The sequence below is a fragment of the Pelobates fuscus genome, chromosome 5, assembly GCF_036172605.1.
Source record: "Pelobates fuscus isolate aPelFus1 chromosome 5, aPelFus1.pri, whole genome shotgun sequence".
NCBI lineage: Eukaryota > Metazoa > Chordata > Amphibia > Anura > Pelobatidae > Pelobates > Pelobates fuscus.
In genome coordinates this window covers 231,920,262-231,945,618 of record NC_086321.1, presented here as the reverse complement: position 1 = coordinate 231,945,618, position 25,357 = coordinate 231,920,262, and the positions used below count along the sequence as shown (strand labels likewise).

The 25,357-nt window shown below is 41.4% G+C and overlaps 1 protein-coding gene across 2 annotated transcripts in view; it reads right to left on the bottom strand.

The window, feature by feature from the left end:
* KDM4C (lysine demethylase 4C) overlaps positions 1–25,357 on the bottom strand; it is a 585,611-nt gene that overhangs the window by 5,988 nt on the left and 554,266 nt on the right. For both annotated transcript variants that reach the window (XM_063455113.1, XM_063455114.1), the window contains exon 20: positions 466–585. In XM_063455113.1, the coding sequence (XP_063311183.1) occupies positions 466–585 (120 nt within the window). The remainder of the gene's footprint in view (positions 1–465; positions 586–25,357) is intronic.

Here is a 25,357-nt window from a genome sequence, read left to right as displayed (position 1 = left end):
TACGAATAAAGAAACTGTTCTCCTGTTTTGCAGACGTTCTATCTAAAATGGCAGGACATTCGGGAATACTGACAGGAAGCATCGCAAGATCACGGAGGAAAGGTAAGAATTGTGGGAACATTTCTTTGACCACAGGAAATGGAGCACACTTCGCTCCTCAGATGGTCAGGCGTAGGAAACCTCCATACGACAAATAGTCCCTACTTTGTCTTATGTTTTAAAGAAAACTAGAGCATACAGGAAGAAAGGAAGAACATATTCTAACAGAGGGATCGATTGGGGAAAGGTAAGCTCGGCATGACAGTGCCGCTTTAAAAAAATGATTGTTATGCTAATAACAAAAAGTTGTGTAAATTATGACCATGCAATCACACCTTGAAAACTATAACCTCTGTAGGCTGAGCAACAAATTGCACTGCAATTCAAGTTAAGCACAATTTGGCTAGAAAATAAAAATGGACTCACCCGGTACATATATACAATATTGTTTCCAAGGTATTTTGCTCCATAAAGTAAACCATCGGGCCATTTCACCTGTACAACTTCTCCCTCTGCAGGTGGACCTAGCTTAAGGCAGTCTCTGCTCTTTAAAGGAAATAAGAAAAGGTTTATTTTTAATCCTAGGTTAGTGTAAAACAATCACAGAATAAAGAAAATGAAACTAACTTGCTGGAAAACATACTGATGCAGTAAATATAGACTACAAAAAGCCTATGCCAAAAGAAAACACAGAAACCATAAACACAGAGAGAACCACACTCTCATATATCAGTCATAATTGAGCAGGCATCCTTATTTAGAATATTAAGAACACAGCACTTTACATTTTTATCGTCACAAAAGACAGAAAAGTAGAATATATGAGCTGTTTACACAGATCGTACTGGACTAAAAAACCCATAACATAATTGTAAATCAGAGGAGGAACATTCAATTATTTAATATCTCATTTAAAGTCATAAACACAGCACAGTTTGGTACTTATCATGCATGCAAGTTATGTTGCAATACAGACTAAAATACAATCAGTCCTCCCAAAAACACTAAACAAAAAACAAACACAAACACGCCGTCATGATGTTAACTGCTATGGTGGTAGGTGCACCAAATTATTGTTAAAGGGACAATGGCGCAACTTTCCCCACAAAAAATAAATTGCCCTGGCCTCTGCATTACAGCTTGCTTGTACAGATATCTGCAAGGTAACCAAGCATGTCAAACTTGCGGCCCACAATGAATATATTTGCGGCCCTGGAGCCGCTTTGTGCTGTGGCTACAGCAGGAGTCTTGCCATGGCCGATTGCGTGCTTTGGCGGCCTCAAGACCATTAAGCATTAGTCCACGCCGGCTGCTCTGCGCTATAGTGCACAGAGTGGCTGTCTGCAGAGCAGGCCAGCTACTCTCCCTTCCCTCCTGCTAGCAGTGCCAGAGAAGCGTCTGGCCTGCTTGAGCAGAGAAGAGCTGGAATTGGAGGACTTACAGCTCATCTTAAAGTAGGGGAAGAGGGGCTTGGGGGACTTTCCTGTGTACTGTGTTGATTGGGGACGGGGGTGCAGTGTATTAAATTGGGGGGGGGGGGGGCGCGTATATTAATTTGGAGGAGGGAAGGGGAGGCAGTGTATTAGAGTGGTGTGAGGGAGGGCAGTGTATTAAATTGTGGGAGGGGCAGTGTATTAAATTGTGGGAGGGGCAGTGTATTAAATATTGGGGGGAGGGCAGTGTATTAAATTAGTGGTGGGAGTGTATTAGAATTGGGTAGGGGCAGTGTATTAGAATTGGGTAGGGGCAGTGTAATAGAGTGGCAGAAGTAGGGGTAGTGTATTAGAGTGAGGGGAGGGCAGTGAATTAAATTGGTGGAGGGAGGGGGAAGCGTATTACATTGGGGGAAGGGAGGGCAGTTTAATAAATTAGAGTGGTGGGAGTGGAGGCAGTGTATTAGATTAAAGGGCAGTGTATTAGATTGGGGAGGGGGAAGTGTATTAGAAAGGAAGGGGCTGTGGGAGGCTGTGTATTAGATTGGGGGCAGTGTATTAGAATGGGAGAGGTTGTGTTTTAGATTGCGGGGCAGTGTATAAGTTGGGGCGGTGTATAAGTTATGGGGGGCAGTTTATTAAAATGGGGAGACAGAGCAGTGTATAGGAGTGGAGGGAGGGGGGTTGTGTATTGAATTTAAGGCAGATTATTAGAATGGGTTTGCATGGAGATGCTGATTGGCCGTGCAGCGTTTTGCCACACATGCACAATAGCCTCCCATAGGAAAGCATTGGATTGGCTGATATCATCACATTTGATGATCTCAGCCAAAGTGCAGAACACACTCATAGGACTTTAAAATCAACAACAGCTGTACAAGCGTACATTTCTTAATATGTCAAAGTAGTTGGACTAAAACATTGGTTATATGCAAATACACGTCTCCTTAAAATAAATTTGCTCTTTTGTTTACTTTGAAGCCCTACCATCGTGAGGATGTCCAGTGTGAGTTAGGCAACTTTTTTTTATACTGTACTTTCAAAATAATTCTACGTTTCTATGAAAATTGAAGTTTTGGTTTGTTTTTTTTGCGGCTCACTTACACGTAAATCTTGTTTATTTGGCCAGTGTTAGCCTTTCAGTTTGACTTGCATGCCTTAAACAAACCTCCACTGCATCAGGCACATGCTTCATAGACTTCTATATAGAGTGCAGTCTATAGTTTGCTTGCTTGTTGAAAAAGGGGCAGCGGTCTATGTGACAGAAGTCAATCTTCAGCTTCTAACAACTTTTGCATCCATTTCATTCATGTATTTCCATTATTAAAAAAGCTGTAAGGGCAGGCCCGGACTGGTCATCGGGCATACCTGGCAAATGCTCGGTGGGCAGCGATGGCCATGGGCCAAGGCCGACAGGGGAGATCAGTGTACCTCCCCTGCCGGCGCATGCAGGGGCAGTGCTATGCAAGCGCGGGCCCTGCTGTGTGCCTTCATGGGCCTGTGGGGAGACAAACTATCTCCCTACCAGCCCACAGGCACTGAGATGCGGCTGTCAGCTGAGGAGGGAGGACATGATGGGGGAGCTCTGTCCTGCAGCTCCGCCGGGTTCCTCTCGTGAGGTCAGAGTGTTGCCGCGGTTACTATGGCAACGCCCCAATCTCGCAAGAGTGAACTCTACCCCAGGAACTACAGGGTAGAGTTTACTCCTCACCGTAGTTCCCACTATACCTCCAACAAGATCCCCCCTCCCAGGCAAAAGTAAGAAGGGAATGACTATATATATAGCCATTCCCTTCTTACTTATATATTTTTAATAATAATAATAAATAAAAAATACACACATACATACCGCGTTTCTCCGAAAATAAGACCGGGTCTTGTATTAATTTTAGTCACAAAAAAACCCACTAGGGCTTATTTTCAGGGTAGGGCTTATTTTCAGGGTAGGGCTTATTTATTTACGGTACCGGTATGTACATTGAACAACATTTAAACAACATTTCTTCAAATACCGGTACAGTCATCTTCATTTTCCTTTGAACCATTGGTCCTAATCTACAGCAATATATGGTACAGTAGCTCTCCCTACTGTAAACAACATTTATTCAATTACAATCATGTCATCTTCTTCTGGAATATCATCATAACTCTCCAAACCCTGATTGCCAGCCTGAATTTCTTGCATCTCCATTTCCTTTTGAACCATTGGGCCTAATCTCTCATGTAAAGCAATATAGCTCTCCTTAAACGAGTACCGTATATACTCGAGTATAAGCCGAGTTTTTTAGCACATTTTCTGTGCTAAAAAACCCCAACTCGGCTTATACTCGAGTCAATGTCTGTATTATGGCAATTTACATTGCCATAATACAGACAATGGGGCTGTGGGGGCTGCAGAGATCTTACTTACCTCTCCTGCAGCTCCTGTCAGCTCTCTTCTCCTCCGCGCCGTCCGTTCAGCACCTCGGTCAGCTCCCAGTGTAAATTTCGCGAGAGCCACTGGGAGCTGACAGAGGGAGCTGAACGGACGGCGCGGAGGAGGAGAGAGCTGACAGGAGCTGCAGGAAAGGTAAGTAACGCTCTCTGCAGCCCCCTCTCCCCCCCACTGAACTACCAATGCCACTGGACCACCAGGGAAGGAGAGCCCCCCTCCCTGCTATGCATCAAGCAGGGAGGGGGGACGAAAAAAAAAGATAGTAATAATAAAAAAAAAAAATTAAATAATAAAAAAATAAATAATAATTAAATTAAATAAATAAAAATAATACTAAATAATAATAATAAAAAAAATTAAAATAATAAAAAAAAAAAAAATTGCCCACCCCCCACCAAGGCTCTGCAACACACACACACTGCACTCATACACACACTGCACTCATACACACACACACTGCACTCATACACACACACACTGCACTCATACACACACACACTGCACTCATACACACGCGCTGCACTCATACACACACGCTGCACTCATACACACACTGCACTCATACACACACTGCACTCATACACACACTGCACTCATACACACTGCATTCATACACACGCTGCATTCATACACACGCTGCATTCATACACACGCTGCATTCATACACACGCTGCATTCATACACACGCTGCACTCATACACACGCCGCACTCATACACACGCCGCACTCATACACACGCCGCACTCATACACTCACACTGCATTCATACACACACACTACATTCATACACACACACTGCATTCATTATACACACACTGTAAATAAATATTCAATTAATATATTTTTTTTAGGATCTAATTTTATTTAGAAATTTACCAGTAGCTGCTGCATTTCTCACCCTAGTCTTATACTCGAGTCAATAAGTTTTCCCATTTTTTGGGGGTAAAATTAGGGGCCTCGGCTTATACTCGAGTATATACGGTACTTCTTGTCCATGTAGCCTGCTCGTAGTGCTTTGGCAACACAGCTGTCAGTGATTTTATCCCATGAATTCTTCACCCATGTCACGACCTCTAGCAGTTTAGGCTTCACAAAGTTTCCACGCTGATTTCTGACCAATCTATTTTCAGTGTATTCATTGATTTCCGTGCACAAATGGTCCTTGAATGGTTTGTTTATTGCAATATCAAGAGTTTGGAGATAAGCAGTCATTCCTGCGGGAATCATTACTTGATCTATTGTTCTCTCTGCAAGGAAGTTCTTCATGTCTTTTGCGCGGTGAGTGCTGGCTGAATCCCAGACTAGCAGACCTCTTTGGCCACCTCTCAGAACAAGTGGCAGCATTAAATCGATCCACTTTCTTATAACTGCTTGTGTGCACCAGGCTTTTTCTGTTTCAAGAACATAAATGCCTGAAACGCGTTCAATCTTATCTTTCTTGCCCTTTGCGATAATTAGAGGTGTGGCTTTTGTTCCATCCAGACGAATTGCCAAAACACAAGTAACACGTGCACTTTCATAACCAGTGGAGGGAACGTAGATTGAGGAGGCTCCCCTCTGATCAATTGTCGTTTGAGATCCTTGGCCCATATACACTGCAGTTTCATCCATCGCAATCATGTTGGAGAGTTGGTATTTAGAAAAGTCTATGCCATCAATAAAGAACTTGAATGCAAGTGCAAGTTTAACAACTTAACATTATCTTCCAGCTTGAACAGTGTTGTCGATCTTCTTAGAGACAGTTCATATCGCTTAAGGAAGCCATCCAGCCAGTGGTGTGATGCTTTGAAATCTTCTGTGGATATGTCGAATTGTGGTGCCATTTCAAGGGCAAATGCTTGAATATCAGCCCTGCGCACAACCAAAGCCTTTGCTCTCTTGTCAGCAATCCATTCACAGATGACATCTTCCAGCTCAAGATATAATGGCTGGCGACCTGATCCACACTTGCGCTTCTTAGCATTTCCCTCGTCCACCTTTTGACGGAGGTTACCATACTCTGCTCGCTATTTTCGGACCATTCGGAGATCTAACTTCATCTCTTTGCAGAAAGTGGTCAGATTCTTGCCGTGGGAGTCCTCCACGATTCCTTTCTTGTACTCGACAGAATAGCTCTTTCTCTTTGCACTCATCTTGTCTGGGTATCAAAATACACCCCCCCACCACCCACCTTATCATGTCGGGAGTCAAGAGTCCGTTTTTTTTCCCTTTACATTCTCAGTTTTTTTGATAATCAATTCTGGTACTGTGGTTCAGTGCATACTTAACGGTAACGGTATGAGATATTCTGGTGTACCTAATGTAACACAAAGAGGAGAGGGAGATAGACTGGCACTCAGCTGCTCAAAAAAATGGAATCAATAGGGATTCATTAACAACCTATGTGGAAGAAGGGTAAAAACACTCTAAAATTCAATATAGATAATGAGATTAGGTGTGTGGGTCCAGGAGCTGGCTGGTGATTACTGGCTATAGTGTATAAATAAAGACTATAATAATTTGTATATACCAGATGGAGACAGGTTGGTACCGTATATAAGGTGTCTTGTACCTTTAAGTGTTAATATTACGTAATACACCTTTAAGTGCAATAGGAAAGGATGAATGAAAAAAAAAAGGGAATAATAATAATACGGTAGATAAGTAAAAATAAATAGATAAAAGAATATAGATAAAAATCAAGAGAGTAGAGATAACATGGAAGATGAAATAAATAAAGAAGACGAGAGAAAGAAATAAACAAATGAATTAGGAAATTTGAAGACAACACTAAGACTGCATAAAACAAAAAACAAACAGCTTTATTCTTTTTTGATGATTACCGTACCGGTAGAAGAAGAAGTTCGGCTGTGATGATGTCAGCCCGCTCCGTGCACTAAAGAGGGATGGGGGCGTAGATGTTCGCGGGAGGAGAAAAAAGAAGTGCCAGTGTGCTGAAGACATCTGGTGGGAGGAGGGGAGCAAACAGAATAGCCAAGATCCCTGGCTGACGCGCGCACAGGAGGAAGCAGCAGCAGACATCAGCCGGGAGGAGAGAAGAGGACCTCCGGCGGGGCAGCGGTGGGTGCAAACAAGTTTTCCACGTGCCGGTAGATTGCCTAGGTCTTATTTTCGGGGTAGGGCTTACATTGCAGCCCACCCCGATAATCCAGCTAGGGCTTATTTTCGGGGTAGGGTGTATTTTCGGGGAAACACGGTACATATGTTTTATTTTGATCCCACAGCACCCCAAACACCACACTGTACCCTTCACACACACACTACACCCCAAACACCACACTGCACCCCTCACACACTGCACCTCAAAAACCACAATGCTCCCCAAACACCACAGAGCACCCCAAACACACAGTGCACCTCTCACACAGTCACTGCATCCCTCACACCACACAGCACCCTTCACAAACACACACTGCACCCCAAATACACAATGCATCCCTCACACCACACAGCACCCTTCACACACAGTGCACCCTTCACAAACACATACTGCACCTCTCCCACACAGACACATTGCACCCAAAATACCCCAAACACCACACTGCAGCCCCCCACATATGCACTCCTCAAACACACACTGCACCCTTCACACACACACACACGCACACACACTGCACACCTCACAGTGCACCCTTCACACACACTGCACCCCAACACACATTACATTCCTGACACACACCCTAGATCCTGTACATAACTATGGATCCTCTACACACACGCATACACACGCTAGAATCCCTATACACACTCTGAATTCTCTACACACACGCGCGCACACTAAATCTCCTACGCACACGATAGGTCCCCTATAGGCACACACTGCACCACGTACACACACTACATTAATGACATACACACGCTGTGAACACACTAGATCCCCTGTAAGCAAACACACACTACTTTCCCTAAACACACACACTTTACAACCCCTACACACACTACATCATCTATACACACATACACTACAGTCCCCATGCACACACTCACAACATCCCGTATACTCACACTCTCTTATTCTCTACAGCCCAAAGCCATACATATTACAACACAAAAACACAACTGAAACTGACATTTACACAAAACACCACAATCAACTCACTCTACACACATGCAATCCCACAAGCAGGCACTAAACACATTACGCTTTCCTTACACTTTTGTCCTTTGGTATCCCACTTATGGAGACATGACACAAGCAAACACAGCGCAAGCATTTTAATACATTTGCCATCGCTACGTGGAACAAATACAGGGCCTTTTTTTCATGTGAGAGCTCTGCGCATTGAACCAACATGCTCACTTTGAGAGGGGGGCGTGCTTTTCATTGGTGATGACAAAACACGTATGGCCCGCCCCCTTCTTAGTGGGCCACTGTGATTCAAAAATGCCCGGGCTGCATTTTTTTCCCATTCTGGCCCTGTGTAAGGGTCTACATTTCTTATAAAGCCCAGTTGGGCAGGGGAGTATGGGATATACTCACCAATGTCTTTGAGAATAATAGTTCATGATTGGCTTAAGAGACTTCTGCCTCATAGTCTTAGCAAAGCTCCTTAAGGATGCTGCATATCCTTGGAGTTTACAGAAAACAGCACGACCGCCAATATTTGAAAAACATTAATGATCAACTACATCTGAATGTATCACTTAAAAATGATCTGAATTATGTATCTTGAAACATTAAAAGCACATTTTAAAATACTATTCTGCATCCGTCGATTTTTACAGAAAAAGAGAGACTTCTTTAGTAGCTGAATTTCACTCAAAGTGATTAAAAAACAAAAGCTGTCACGTTTTCCAAGGCAAGAAATTCTCTGGATCACCACCACAATGTCACTGGAACTAAAAAGTGTCACTTCTCTAGATTTTCCAACGTGCTAAAGCACTAATGATCAAGATAAAAATAAATAAAAAGAAGGAATGTGATACTGTGTGGTAACTGTCATAGAGAGTCATGTCTTCCATAAAAAAAAAACCCAGTAAGAAATACAAATACTAAAGAATTGCACTCTTACAGTCAATGCATGCAAGGGTGGCCTTTATAAGCAATTTTCAGAAGGAAAAAGAATGGGACGATGTTTATAATGAATACTCAGTCAGCATGGACCCCTAGGTGAGCAAAGAAAGATTTTTTTTTTTTTGGTATTGCATTACTTTTTATTTCTTTGTCAGTTTTTAAACTTTGGCCTAATATGGGGCTGATTTTTTATTTTTGTGGGTTTGTGCACGTGTCAGTGTGGATGTATCCATGTGTGTCAGTGTGGCAATGAACAATGCAAGATGAATTGTTGGCATCTATAAAAAAAAAACATATTCCCTTGTTTATGATAGACGCATGCTTTAGTGCAGCATGAATAGGCATTGATCATATAGCTCTGTGAATAGAGAGATAGACAAACACATAATGCTACTGTATGCCACTTACTTCTACCATAACAACCCAAATGAACATCCATGCAGTTTATTTTCATTTCCTTCCTTGATTTAGACATTCAACATCAGTTTTCCCATGGGATTAAAACCTCATCTAAAACAGATACTTGAAGTAATAATAATTATTTTATGTTGTTAAATAACAGAATTGCCTCTGGGTCTAGTAAGGAATCATCTGTACCCCTTTGATCTGTTGTTCAGTAAGTGATCAGATTGCAGAGTGTTTAAGATTGCAGAGAATCTCTGCCATTTCGAGCAAGGTAAAAAAGAGTAGCATTTGACAACTTGCTGTGTGTAAAACAATACATTGGGAGGACTGGGCAATTTCACAGCATGTTACCTCAGCCTTGTGTTGCCAGTGATTAAACTCAGCACTACCTGTAATTTGAGCTACAACTTCAGAATGCAATATACAGGCTGCGTAAATGTATGGTGGCCTTTTCTAAAGATCATTATCAACTAACTGGCCACACAAAATAGTAATTAAATAAAAAGAGGTTTTCCATATATAGGTAGAGGAAGGTAACTGCAGAGCTTTTGAGATCCACTATATAATATCTGATAAATATTGTCAGTATTATTTTACATACTTTTTCTCATTCATGACTCCTAGTTTAAATTAAGGTAAGAACATTACAGAATGTAATAGAGCAGAAAGAGGGAGCAAGGCAAAAACTATCTCAATTAAACTACACACATGGCTGTTCCTTGATCTTGCTGAACACAATAGGGGTTGTAAGGGAAAATTATCATTCATGAGACTTTGTAAATGTTTTTTATTCATCTAACACACATTTTGCAGATATATTACAATTCTTTCACAGATACAGTGCAAGCAAGGCTTTCCGATTGAAGCCAGGGACTGGAGAAACCGGCCCACAGGCACTTTACTGGAAAGCCAGCGGGGGAGTGAGGAAGAGTGCGGAGGACCCGGGAGAGCTCTATCTTGCAGATCCGCCGGGTTCCTCTCGCGAGGTCAGAGCGTTGCCGCGGTTACAGTGGCAACGCTCTGATCTCGCGGCAGTGAACTCCAGGAGTTTACCTCCACTACGACCACCAGGAATTCACCTCCACTATGACCACCAGGGATTTACCTCCACTATGACCACCAGGGATTTACCTCCACTACTAGGACCACCATGGCTGAAGGGGCCCATAGGGTTGCCAATGCCCTTAGGGCCACCCAATCGACATGTGTCATCAGGGACTTGGTTGTGTGTTGCAGCTCTTTAACAATGCAACCAGGCCCTTCATATCTGCAGACAATGCTAGGATGAAGTGAGAGCATGTCACTTCCTCCCAGCTAAAACAGAGCGAGTCGCGCAGGAGTGAGAGGAGGAGATGCGGGGGAGGTGGATCGGCAGTGCACTAATTTCCAACAACCCCAGCCAGCAGAAACAACCCTCATGTAGGCTAAAATTCTGACCTGTATCTGTGTCTTTGTGTGTCTGTATCTGTATGTATGTAGTGTTTGTTATCTTTATGTGTATCTGTGTGTCTATAAGTGTTTGTACCTGTGTGTCTGTATCTGCATGGGTGTCAGTGTTTGTGTCTGTATGTCTGCATGTGTGACAGTGTATATATCTGTGTATCTAGATGTGTGTCAGTGTTTCTATCTGTATGTGTTACAGTGTTTGTATTTGTGTATCTGTATGTGTGTCAGTGTGTGACTCTGTGTGTCTATGTATCTGAATATCTGGTGACAGTGTGTGTATCTACACTGTATATAATAATATGTCTGGGGCAGAGGAAAAGCAGGGGGGACCTGGAGAGGCACGGGGAGTCTGGGGCAGACGAAAATCAGGGGGAACCTGTAAAAGCAGGGGCAGATGAAGAGTACAGAAGCCTGGTGCAGAAAAGAAGCAGGGTGTGTCTGGGAAGAAGAGAAGCAGGGAGAGCCTAGGGCAAAGGAGAAGCAGGGAGAGTCTGGGGCATAGGAGAAGCATGGCAGCAAAGGGTGGAGAAAAAGGGGAGATTGGGCACAGAAACATTTTATTCATTACAAAAATATTGCTTATATGACGGATACAATTATGGAAATTGTCTGTGAATGGGTTCTCAAAAAAAAAAAAAAAAAAAAGGTTGGGAACCAAGGCTGCATCTCATGCTGTGGAGGCTTATTCATATATGCACTTGGGGCAGCGCTCTTACCAGCTTTTATGTGAGGAAAAAAATTATAGGGGAATGTGGTAAGCTAAAAATATATGCAGGGGCCCTCCCCCTCATTCGTAGTTGTTTGGAAACGGTTACTTGAGAGCATCTAGGCATGACCTTTAAGAATTAATTTCTGGAATTTCCATAAAATTTGCATTCAGACAACAGAGTCAGTTACCCATGAGTGGAGGCATGCTATTGGCCTCTATTCAGGGGACATTATCGACTCGTAGTACTAGGGGTTGGGGTTACAGTGCCCACAGGAAAGTGAAGCAAGAAGCCATCTTGGAAGCAGCACAGAGAGAGCACAGCAGCAGCTATTGGCCCCTGACAAAAGTGAGTGTATAACATTATCTTTTTCTCTCCCCCAACAGCCACAGTGACTAAACAAGGAAATTTACTCACATATATAATACATTTAATGACAGGGAAGACCAGGGGTGACAAGGAAGGATATACATTTCTGACTCAGAATACTGTGCTAATTGAAGTAGTCCGGGTGCTGTGACCCTTTTGCACTCAGTGCTGCAATGTAAATCATTTCAGTTCCAGAGAACTGCAATGTTTACATTGCAGCTCTAAGTATGCCCTCAGTGGCTGTCTAACAGAGAGCTACTAGAGGATTTCCGGAATCCAAACTGACTTTTGGTCCGTTATCTGACGCTGGACGTCCTCACGCTCTGGATCACCAGCGTCAGATTTTCCCCAAAGGAAAATAATGCTTTCCTATGAGGGGTTTAATGCGCGCGCGGCTATTGCCGCGCATGCGCATTAGGTCTTTCCCGACGGCGGGGGAGGAGCGTGGGCGGAGCCTGACCCAGCATCGAGGGACATCGGCGCTGGATTCAGGTAAGTGGCTGAAGGGGTTTTAACTTATTAATCCTATAGTGCCAGGAAAACGGGTTTGTTTTCCTGGCACTATAGGACACCTTTACTAGTTTTAAAGGGACACTATAATCACCTGAACAACTTCAGCTTAATGAGGTTGTTCAGGTGAGTGCTACAGCTACCCGGAGCCTTTTTCTTGTAAGCACTGCATTTTCTGAGAAAATGCAGTGTTTACATTGGAAGCTTGGAACACCTCTTGTTGCAGTCAATCAGACGGCCACCAGAGGGACTTCCGAGTTCAGAGGCCCTAAAAAGGCCTCTCGTCTGATGCATTCTGGGTGAATACTTCAGATGGGCTATCAGCACACAAAGCACTGTGAACGCGCTTTGTGTGCTGATAGCCTGTCAGCACTGCTGTGGGTGTGGCTTCAGCTGACAGCTGAAGCTCGAACCCACAGGGACCTACTCTCCTTCCCCCCCCCGACCGCTGTGCGGCGGGTGGGGGCCCTAAAATTATCAATAAGGGGGGACCTACTGTCCCCCCCTGGCCCCCACCCCTGTGCGGCGGGTGGGGGCTCTAAAACTATCAATAAGGGGGGGGACCTACTGTCCCCCCCGGCCCCCACCCCTGTGCGGCGGGTGGGGGCCCTAAAATTATCAATAAGGGGGGGGCCTATTGTCCCCCCCGGCCCCCACCCCTGAGTGGTGGGTGGGGGCCCTAAATACAAAGGGGGGGGGGACCCTAGTTAACCCCCCCCCCCCCCCCGAAAAAAAAAATTATCTCCCTACCTACCCCCCTCACCCTAAAAATAATGAGGGGGGGACATTAACTAAAAACCTGTAAAAAAAAAAAAAAAAAAAAAAAGAGATAAAATAAACTTACCATTCGATGTTTTCTTTCTTCTAAAATCTTCTTTCTTCAGCCCCAAAAAGGCCAAATAAAAATCCATAATAACCGACGCAATAAAAAAAAAGAAAAAAAAAAACGAGCGCAAAAAAAACAATCCATGTTCACCCATGGAGGGCTCCGCGCAGACTGAGCTCCGCAGGGCGGGGGAAGGCTTGCAAAGCCTTCCCCCGCCCTGCAATTAGGCTAAAAACACTCTGATTGGTGGGTTTAAGCCAATCAGAGTGCTCTTTGTCATTTTACAAGCGTGGGAAAGTTCTTTGGAATTTTCCCACGCTTGTAAAATGACACAGAGCACTGTGATTGGATGGATTTCAAGCCATCCAATCACAGTGCTCTGTGCACTGTGATTGGATGGCTTGAAACCCATCCAATCACAGTGCTCTGTGTCATTTTACTAGCGTGGGAAAGTTCTTTGGAATTTTCCCACGCTTGTAAAATGACACAGAGCACTGTGATTGGATGGATTTCAAGCCATCCAATCACAGTGCTCTGTGTCATTTTACAAGCGTGGGAAAGTTCATTGGAATTTTCCCACGCTTGTAAAATGACACAGAGCACTGTGATTGGATGGCTTGAAATCCATCCAATCACAGTGCTCTGTGTCATTTTACAAGCGTGGGAAAATTCCAAAGAACTTTCCCACGCTTGTAAAATGACACAGAGCACTGTGATTGGATGGATTTCAATCATTGGAATTTTCCCACGCTTGTAAAATGACACAGAGCACTGTGATTGGATGGATTTCAAGCCATCCAATCACAGTGCTCTGTGTCATTTTACAAGCGTGGGAAAGTTCTTTGGAATTTTCCCACGCTTGTAAAATGACACAGAGCACTGTGATTGGATGGATTTCAAGCCATCCAATCACGTGATTGGATTTTGACGAAAAAGGGGGTGCGGCCTAGCGGGGAGCTCGGCGCTGGAACGGAGGTAAGTTTTTAATATAAAAACACCTCGAAAATTATTTTTAATAAATGAAAGTACATATAAAAGCAAGAAGGAAGGCTGGGGGACCTGTCTTTCTTACTTTTATATGGTGACTATAGAGTCCCTTTAATAACTCCAACTGCACATACCCACCATCTTCTTTAAAGTGCTCAGTCATGCTACAGCGGAGACTTGAGACACTCATACACTCATGCTGTGGCTAGTTGAACAGTTGTGAAGCTTCAAACTGCAGGACTGGAGCTGTGACTCTGACAAGTGATCTGATTTAAATCTGTTCTACTCTGTAATAATTGTTTATTCTGTTAGCCATGTCAGCAACTTCTTGGTTCCATATTACACCACTGCAGATTAATTATATTGCCAGCTGCAAACGTAATAAAGAGTCTATTAGTATCCTGCTGCTTTAGCCCTGTGTACATTGTGTACTGAGAGCTAATAGTGAGTCAGGAGTAGCTGACAAGGCTAGAGTATATTGATGGTTCAACCATGTCTACACTTTGTGCTGAGCGTTAATGGATGAGCTGACATGTTTCATAACAGCAGCAATATTTAATATAAAGCTAAAGTTATAACAGTAGGATCACTTCTGAAGATTAGATCATGAGAGAGAAAACATTATACAGCATTATACAGAGACCGTGTTCCTTCACACAAACCTCATCACAGTTTTGTACCAAACTTTTCTGCTGACCAATGTCACTCACCGTCACATAATTGTAAAACTTCACAACGAACATACAATAATATCCAACATCACCAAAATATCACTACAAACACCCATCACCCAAACCTCAAAGATCACGGTACACTAATGACTACAAAGAATATTCAAATTACTCAAAATCACCTTTCATTCCCAATCACCCAAACAGATATCAATTACTGTCAATAAACTCTGAATTCGAAAATGAAGACCATTTTTTGGAAATCAGAACACACCCCAATTCACTATTCCAAACACCATACCCATCACGCTCACAAAAAAGAACTTTAAGTTTAGAGGAAGAAGAAGTGGCAGACGTGATCAAAAGAGATAGATTAGAAAGACAATAACTAACCAAAATGATCAATGCAATGGCATTTTTAACCTTTTAAAAATTTTAACCACTACCCAAATATCAGTTTTAAACAAAGATCTCAAATTTGCTCCAATGAATACTTTTAAACAATTTGAAGCTTTTTTTAGATGTTTGTCTGGAAAGCTACACTCAAAAGTTTTTTTATTAACAAAAATAATGACACCCCAATTTTGTCTCCACCGCCTTCCCTAGTAGATCACCATATTATTAATACACACCTAAAAGAAAAATCTAAATGTTATCCATCTCATTTTAAATCTGCCCCACTAACTATGTTCGAAAAATTAGTTACAAAAGATCTTGAAAAAATCTTAAGCAATAAATATGACCTCCACAATCTTACAAAGGCAGAAAGAACGGCACTTAAAGAACTTCAAGAAGACACAGATATAGTTCTAAAACCAGCCGACAAAGGGGGAGGGCTTGTAATTCAGTCTAGTACAATGTACATAGAAGAGGCAGTGATAGCAATGTATACAAGAAACTTTCATCAGACCCAATTAAAAATATACAAGATAGTTTATCCCAGTTTAAAAAAAAAAAAAAAGGTTTTGAACAAAATATTTTAAACAAATACGAGTCCCTTTTATGCAACCTCTCCCAGTAAACATGACACACCCTTCTCTAACCTTCCGTCAAATTAATTTAGTCTTATCTACAAGACTCCATGTCATTATTAAAATTTTAAATACTTTTTTTTTTTTTTTAATTCTTTATTTTATTTGTGCAAATAAGTAACAGGCAAGTTTGTTCTGCCACAACAGCTGAAGCAAACCAGATGATACACAGAAAGGTATAACACTATGGCATGAAGGCCATTGCACATTTTTAGGGTTAACTGAACAAGATAGACATATAATACAGCTTGACAGCGTAATCTGCACGGTTGTTGCTTGGATCCGTTAGTGATTATACATGTATGGCTGACAACGTTAACCCCTTAAGGACACATGACATGTCTGACACGTCATGATTCCATTTTATTCCAGAAGTTTGGTCCTTAAGGGGTTAAATTACACAGCTTTGCTATCGACTTTGTTGTCGTCTCTTAACGTAAGTGAAGGCACTATATGTGATATTATGTTACTATAGAGATAATAAAATTTTTAACAATTAACATTATATGTGCACTATAAGTGTAGCTGTCAACATGGCAACTCTCAGGTTTAAATGTCGCTAAACAAGCCACTTATATATAAAAGGTGTGATGAGATATCCCGGTGATAATCTGCGAGCTATGCATTAAATAACAAATTGTTATATCATTAAAAAAACGGTATGGTAGCAGGCTAATTAAGCATTATGTTAATTTCAATTTAAATTACAGGCTAGGCAGAGCATGTCTGGGTTATCTATTGAGCGAGTGATACTAGGCTATACAAATCCTAGGCATAGTGGTAGGGAGATGTAAAATTAAAATGAGTAAGACAGGCTAAGAAAAACGTAGTAATAGAATTACAGTGTTAAACCAAATAATAAGATGATTGTCGCTTGTGTACCGCTGGGTTTTCTGCCGCCTGGGTTAGAGTCCCTGTCAGACTTAGCTTAGTTGGCAGCCAGCTCATGTAGTCTGAATATCAGCCGATACCTTGGCTGGGTACCCATCTTCCACATGTGTACTGCCCACAGGCATGAGTCATGCTAAATTTCAGGATTGAGGCATTCCCCATACCACAGGCTTGTTTCAGGGCCTGTACTGTGTTGTTATGAACTCGGAGGTTCCCTGAGTCCCAGTTCCACCCATCCAGGTGTTTGCAGGGGGCTTTGCTGCTTTGGGGCAGGTGTCTGCGTGTCGATCCTCTCTGCATTCGTGTTCGGTGCGTTGGGGGTATTCCCCGGGTGGTCCTAGACCAAGGGAGGTGCAGGGTATGGTGTTTTGCTGACCTTGAGGTTGGTTTGCCTTTGGAGGGTCTCTTGGGCCTTGTTCCGCCGTGTGTGTGCTCTCTCACCCGTGGTAGTTTTGCAGGGGGTGCCCGCTTCATCCGGTCCATCAAGGTTGCCCAAAAGCGGTTGAAGGCTGCTTCCAGACGCTCTTCAATGTGGCTAAGTGGGTCCATGTGGTCGTCTTGACGCGGCACTGGGTCCCGTTGCAGAGGCGCGGGTGCGTCCGCCATCTTGTGTGCCGCCGCTCGGCGCTCAATTTGTTGTTGCGGCTTCTCCCAACATGTCTGGGGGGCCTCAGCATATAGCCCAGCGGGGGCCGGGATTTCCCCCACTGGCCCAGAGGTGGGGAAAGCGGGACCTAAGCTGTCCATGGGGTGTATGATGGACGGGGGACCGGCCGCATCCCCCGCCCTGTAGGAAGTTACAGGCCGCAGGGAACCCTCATCTCCAAGAGTACGCTTTGCCTTCGAGGTTTCACCCCAATAGGTTGCCCCCACATTCCCCTGTCAAGGTATGTCCATGTCAGAGGGAATTAGAGGGTAGATTGTCCTTTTTTTTTGCTTAGAAAAGTATTTAGGCTGAGGAGCTCCCTCAGCCTGCGTCCTGCTCAGTCAGTGGTCAGGCCCCGCCCCCCTAAAATTTTAAATACTTTTAAATGGAAACCAAATGTTATGCTAGTTACCTGTGAAGTACAGTCCCTTTACACCATCATACCCCATAATATAGGTTGTCAAGCTATTAAAGAAAACCTAATTAAAGAAGGTAAAATTCACGACATACAGATTAATTTCATATGAGAGGGTATTAACATCATTTTAAATAATAACTACTTTTGGTTTTTAAATTCCTTTTATCTCCAAAAAAGAGGTAAAGCTATGGGAACCAGGTTTGCCCCCAATTATGCCAACTTATTTATGGCTGACTAGGAATCGCAAGCTATTTTTGGGAACCATGACTGGAAGGCAAACCTGGTCTCATATTTTAGGTATATTGACAATCGCTTTTTTATTTGGAAAGGTTCAGAGGACAGCCTCATCCCCTTCATTGATAATCTGAATACGAACAATAGAGGCATCATTTTAACATACAAATATAGTAAGGAACAGATTAATTTTTTAGATTTGAATATTTTTTTTACATTTATTTTTATTCAGTTTTTCAATACACGTATAAAATAGCTCTTTGGAGCACAATACATTCATTAAATATTACAACATTTACATTTCGTTATCATACAAAGTTTGTTCTCATTAAGCATTATACATAAAAAAGAAAAATTTGAAACTCTTCCTTTAGCATATTTAAGAGTAGATTACATTAATCTGTATTTTTATCTGAGTATTCTTTGTATGATATTCATTCTACCTAATTAACATGCATTCAATATACATACATACATACATCCGGTCTGCTAAGTTTCTTATATTAATACTTTATATTGGGAGGCTTATATTTTTTAGTAGTCATTTTCCAATAATGTGCAAAGCCCAGATATCAAATTTTCCCAACAGAATGAGTTCATTATTAATTAGAAATTTTAACAAAATAGGCATAGACAGAATATTAAACCTGATTGTTTCATATCCTTTACGTAACTCAAAGTTGTAAATCCTTATATGTCTTGAATATATTAGTCAACTATTCTCATCTCGTAGATCAAAAATGGGTCAAGTTTTAATATTTTTATTCAGTAATATTTTATATAGTAGTAAATAGTTTCCTCTCATACCTCTTTCCCCCTTTCCCTGGAATCACTAAGGCGAGGAGGGAAAGAAGAAACTTTCTTAGTCGGAATTCTTGCCCATTCGAATTTGACGTGGCTTATCCTATCTTTACAATATCAGAAATAAGGCTTTTATATACATCAAGATATGTTTGGTTTGTATTTGGATTATGAATTAAAACACCCAGTTCCATTTCCAATTGTTTTAACATTTGGGTTTTAAGTTGTAATATAGATGGTATATTAATTTGTTTCCAAGCTTTTGCGATTAACATCTTAGTAGCCATAAGACTATGAATTATTAAAATCTCTACTTTTTTATTATATTCATTCCCATATAAATGTAGTAAAGCAACCTCTGGGTTCTTCTCTAGTGTTATTGACCCTATTTTCTTTATCAGATTAAGAGTTAGATCCCATAGCGGAGTAATTCTAGGACAATTCCACCAAATGTGTAGGAATGTGCCGTTTATGTGGCAGCTTCTCCAGCAATTTGAAGGGTTGCTTATCGATATTCTATTAAGTCTTATAGGAACTAAATACCATCTATAACATACCTTTAAAAAAAATTCTGTGATATTTATCATATTGTTTTTATCCACATTATGCCATAAAATAAATTCTAAATTAACCTTTCTGATTCTATATGCTTCCAGCTTATACCATGGTTGTTGCATTGATTCGGTCTTTTGTAAATTAATAGCGTGTAGCATCATACTAGCCTGATAAGACTGACTAATTATTGGATAGCCAATACCTCCTTCTAGACTTTTGACAACGAGAATGAATTAATTCTAGGCTTTTTTCCTCTCCAAATAAAATTAGTGAAACTGCTTTGGACCAAGTTAAGCCAATGTGGGGATATGTAAAGAGGAATCAAACGAAACATGTATATCCACTTAGGGATTATATACGCCTTAATAGTATTTACTCTTCCCCACCATAATATTTCATATGGTCTCCATTCCTTTAATAATCTATTAGTTTATTTTAGCACCTTCATAAAGTTTAGTTCCATACATATTCTAGGGTCAGTAGATAGAATTAAACCTACATATACAGAATCTTTATTAGTCCATTTAAAATCGTATAATTGTTTCAAAGTTTGCATTTCATCTTGTAGGTTATTTACTAAGGCTGTAGATTTTTTGGCATTTAGTTTGTAGTTTGACACTAGGCTGTTTTTGTCAAACTCCTGCATCAGATGAGGTAGTGACGTTTTAGGCTCAGTTATTGATATGAGTAGGTCATCGGCGTATAAACAAATTTTAATATCGTCTCCTGGGATAGATATTCCTTTAATATCTTTATTCTGTCTAATTTTACAGGTGAATGGCTCAATTGATAGCACATATAGTATAGTTTTGAATATTTTTATTAAAAATGGACAACTACATAAAAAAAAGTCTGTGTAAACACTGCGATACTCAAATCAAGTTGCCATTATAAACCCTGGCTTTGTAGTGCCCCAAAAATCCAGTTTCTACGCCTTCGTAGAAATTGTTCCGAACTTAATGATTTTAACGAGCAAGCTGAATTTTTAAAAACCAAATTTGCCGAAAAAAACTTCTCTGAAACAGACCTAAAAAATACTATTGATACGATTAAACAAAAGGATGAAGATGATCTTTTAATATATAAGCCAAAACAAACCAATGAATCGTTATCTCTCCCCATTATTTTAACCCCTTAAGAACACATGACGGAAATTTTCCATCATGCAGTATTTTTCCAGCAGGGTCTATTACCTTGCTGGTAACTATGAGCCCCAGGTATCATTTGAATCCTGGGGCTCCCCTTTCTCACCTGGGGCCAGAATTAGTGGCCCCAGACAGACCGATACTCTGTTTGCAGCACTCAAAGTGAGCGTTGCAAACAAGCATTTAAATGGGGATTTAAATCCTCACTATTACAATTTGGTGTGATCAGGGTTAAATATCAATGGAAACCTGGGGCTCCCCTCCATCAGCTGGGGACATTTTTAGTAACCCCAGCCTTTTTGATGAGCTACATGCAGTGCTGGAAGTCAACGCGGCATGTATCTGCTTAAATAGGCATTTAAATACCTATATCTAGATTGTGGGGTAAGCAGGGAGCACCCAATTTTAAATCCATTTTAAGTACCAATTTTAATAGGGAAACTTCAAACAAACAAAATCTGTCCTTTTCCCCCCAAACCATAGGTTTTTGCAAATGTAAATTTTGCATAGTCTGTAAAACAACAGACCCCACGGTACCTTCCAAAGTAACCCAATTTACTTCTAATAGGTCAAAAAATGTTTATAAAATCAAAGATTTTACTAACTGCAATACAAAGAATGTGATATATCTGCTTGAATGTCCCTGTGGTTTCCAGTATGTTGAAATGACCACAGGGTGCTTAAAAATTAGATTAAGTGAACACTGCAGAAATATTAAAAATGGATACTTAAATCATTCAGTATCCAAACATTTTATTAAACACAATAAAGACCCAAAACTGTTAAAGTGTATAGGTATCAAGAAATGTATTATACCTTGGAGAGACGGGGATATAAAAAAATATTCTTGGTAAAATAGAAATGGAATGGGTATACATGCTATAGACCTTATACCCCATGGCCTTAATGCAGATTTTTATTTACATAATTTTCTTTAATATGTTCATTAGATGTATGCATGCTTATCCCTAGCATCTGCTATTTTATTTGCTTTATTTATTTACATATATACATTTTAATTCTTTATTTTTGCACTGACAGAAAATACAGCGTCTCGACAATGTTATAGCTTGTGCACAAGCCACTTCGTAATATAGGTATGTTGTACAATTCAGAGAAGAAGGTTATATTGTTAAGGCATGCAGTACTTCGTACAATGTATGTGAACTACCTGAACAAAAACAAAAACGATCCCATGGCGCGTAGCGGAGTCTCGTATGTTACCTTGTGTCCCCCCGAACACGGTCAGCCTTCTACCTCCTCTATGTATTGTTCCCACAGGTCCCAGACCCTGCTGAACTTTTTGGCAGTTTTGCAGACCATGGAGGTTAGTTTATCCATGAGATAATTGTCTTTGAGTTTGGTGATTACGAGGGCAAGAGGGGGTGCCTCCATACATGACCATTTCTGGGCTAAGGCCCAATGGGCCGCTAGGTATATCATATTCAATAACTGCTGCTCGGGTTGGGTGAGGCCCTCAGTTGGTTTGGATAGGAGCTTTATCACTTTGGTCCAATAGGCCTCTATGGAGGGGCAGAGCCACCACATATGGATATAAGTCCCTCTTGTGCCGCATAGCAGCCAGCAGGTGTCTGCCATCTAAACATGGTCTTAACTGTCTGCTCTTGGAGGGTCACGCATATTTATTTACTTATAAAATATTTTACCAGGAAAGATACATTGAGATTTCTCTCATTTTCAAGTATGTCCTGGGTCCACAAATCATTGCATTGTTACAGTTAGTGTACAATAAAATACAAAAACAATATTAATATACAATATATACAAAATTTAACATAGAACAGGTATGAAATATATAATCAACCATGACAGGTGCATTCTGTTTTGAGGTATGTAGAGAGGGATCTCTTAAAGGACTTTAAGCTTAGGGAAGATTTTAATTTGTGCGGGAGGTCGTTCCACAAATGCGGTGCTCTGTAGGAGAAGGAGGATCGGGCTGCTTTCTTTTTGTATTGAGGTAGACTAAGTAAAGTGTTGGTACTGGATCGGAGGTTATAGGAAGTGGGAACAGCCGGGGAAAGCATTGCGTTCAGGTAGGGTTGGAGTTTACCAGAAAAGCTCTTAAACACAAGGCTGGAAAGATGAAGGGTGCGTCTGGATTCCAGCGACAGTCAGTTTAGTTCTTTTAGCATGTCACAATGGTGGGTCCTGTAATTACATTGTAGCACAAATCGGCAGAACGAGTTATACAATGTGTTGAGTTTATTAATGTGGGATTGCGATGCAGATGCATATACTACATCCCCATAATCAATGATTGGCATCAGCATTTGCTGTACAATCTTTTCCTTTACTGAAGGGCTTAGGCAGGATTTGTTTCTGTACAGGGCACCTAGTTTTGGATAAAGTTTAGATGCAAGCTTTTCTATGTGCAGGCCAAAAGATAGATTGGGGTCTAACATCATACCCAAGTATTTGAAAGAGTGGACTGCGGCCAGTGTGCCATTTGAAATTGTTTTGATGGATAGGTGGGAATTGTGTAATTTGTGTAATTTAGGTACTGTTCCAAAAATCATTGTGACAGTTTTGTCAGTGTTCAGGAACAGTTTGTTTTTTGCGATCCACTTTTTTACCTCTGTAAACTGGTCTTGGAGCACAGCCTCAAGCTGCGGTAGATCGGAATTGCTCGCATAGATTACCATGTCATCTGCGTACATGTGTACATTTGAGGATTTGCAGACATTAGGCAGATCATTTATAAATAATGAAAATAGTAGGGGGCCGAGAATGGAACCTTGGGGAACACCACACGTGACTGGGAGAGGGAGGGAGTCGCTGTCAGAAATGGACACATATTGCGAGCGATCCGATACATATGATCGAAACCAGTTTAGCGAATGATCACCAATACCTGAGTTTTTGAGTTTGTGCAGTAGAATGTCGTGGTCTACTGTGTCAAAGGCCTTAGCAAAATCAAGGAAAATAGCTCCAGTTAGGTCTCCTTGTTCCATGCCAGTTTGGATGTCATTGCAAACTTTTAAGAGGGCAGTTGTAGTGGAGTGATTCTGGCGAAAGCCAGATTGATCAAGGGTCAGATAGTTTGATTGTTGGTAATACTCACATAGTTGCGTATGGACACATTTTTCTAAGATTTTTGACAATACCGGGAGCAATGATATAGGGCGATAGTTAGAAACCAAAGTAGTGTCACCACCTTTATGGATAGGCACTACTCTCGCAGTCTTCTAAAGTTTGGGTAAGTATCCAGACACCAAGGATTCGTTAATTAGAGTTGCGACGGGTTTAGCAATTGCCGGCGCACTGAGCTTCAACAGCATTGCTGGGATTTGGTCAGGTCCGGACTGGTTTTTCATTTTTAGATTATTAAGATGTTTTTCAATGACACTAAGAGGTACAGGTCTAAAAATGAACTTGTCTATATTGGGCGTTTGAAAATTTAGTGAGACCTGATCCACATTTGTAGTTTCAGGATGTGTGCCATTTATTAGCTTGGCAATCAGGGCAGTAGAGCATCTGACAAAATAATTGTTAAAGGCATTTGCTACATCTAAGGGAAGTTGCAGGGTTTGGTTATCCACTTTGACAGTGGAGGGTTGGGAGTGGATTGGGGGAGTTTGTAGTTTATTTATGACTTTCCAAACGTTTCTAGTGTTTGAGATGCTATTGTTCAGATTTTCATAGAAATATTGGGCCTTGGCCAATTTTGTTTTGTTTTGTGCATATATTTCGCCATTGTCTATACGCACAGTGATCATTCATAGAGCCAGTACGCTTAAACTTTGACCACAAAGAATCCCGAAACTGGTACATTTGGATGAGTTCAGCTGTGATCCAGTTCATTTGTGCTCCTTTTACCCTCACCTTACGCAGCGGGGCATGCAGATTCCAAATTTGTAGGAGTTCAGACTGAAAGAATTCAACAGCACAGTCTAGATCTGGGATAATGTTTAATCTGTGCCATGGGAGGTTCTTGAAGGACCTAGTTATTTTAACCTTGGGAGAGGATTTGATAGCCTTTATTTTGCGCACACAGTACACTAAACAGTGATCACTGAAAGTATTTGGAAGAACACCGGCCTCCTGGATTCTATCAGGAGAAGTGGAGAGAATCCAATCTAGCAGGGTATGGTTAAGGCTTTTAATGTTTATGCCAGTTGGGGAGGAGATTAATTGTGTTAGCTGCAAAGTCTTAAACAGCGTGCAAGAACTATTATTTTTAGGATTCAGCGAATCAACATTAAAATCTCCAAAGACCAACAGTTCACTTTTAGGGTTTTGAGCAATGGTTTCACTAAGGAGATGGGCTATGTCAGAAAGGGAATGCACAGGGGAGCTAGGTGGGCGGTAGATTCCTGCAACAATGATTGAATTACTGCACGAGATCTCAATTGTGCCAGAGAGGAAATCAAAGGTGGCAGGAGGACTAAGGTTTTGTAAAGGGTTTTGTAAACTTTATGGAATTTTCAACATAAATAACAATGCCTCCTCCTCTCTTTGCTCTGTCATTTCTAAAACATGAATACCCCTGTATTGCAATGGCGGTGTCTGGTATTTTAGTTGTTAACCAAGATTCTGAGAGCACCATGATTTTTGGTTTGTAATGGGAACACCAGGCTTGCAGTGCATCCAGTTTAGGGAGTAAACTACAGATGTTGCAGTGCACAAAAGAGAGGCCTTTTTTAGTTGGGAGATTAGGACTAGAATTAGCTGGGGGGCCAGGGTTAGACTCCACATCATTTGCAAGGGCAAGTAACATAAGGAATAGGAATTTGGACATCATTTTTGTTTGGGCATATAGTGAATGGGATACTTT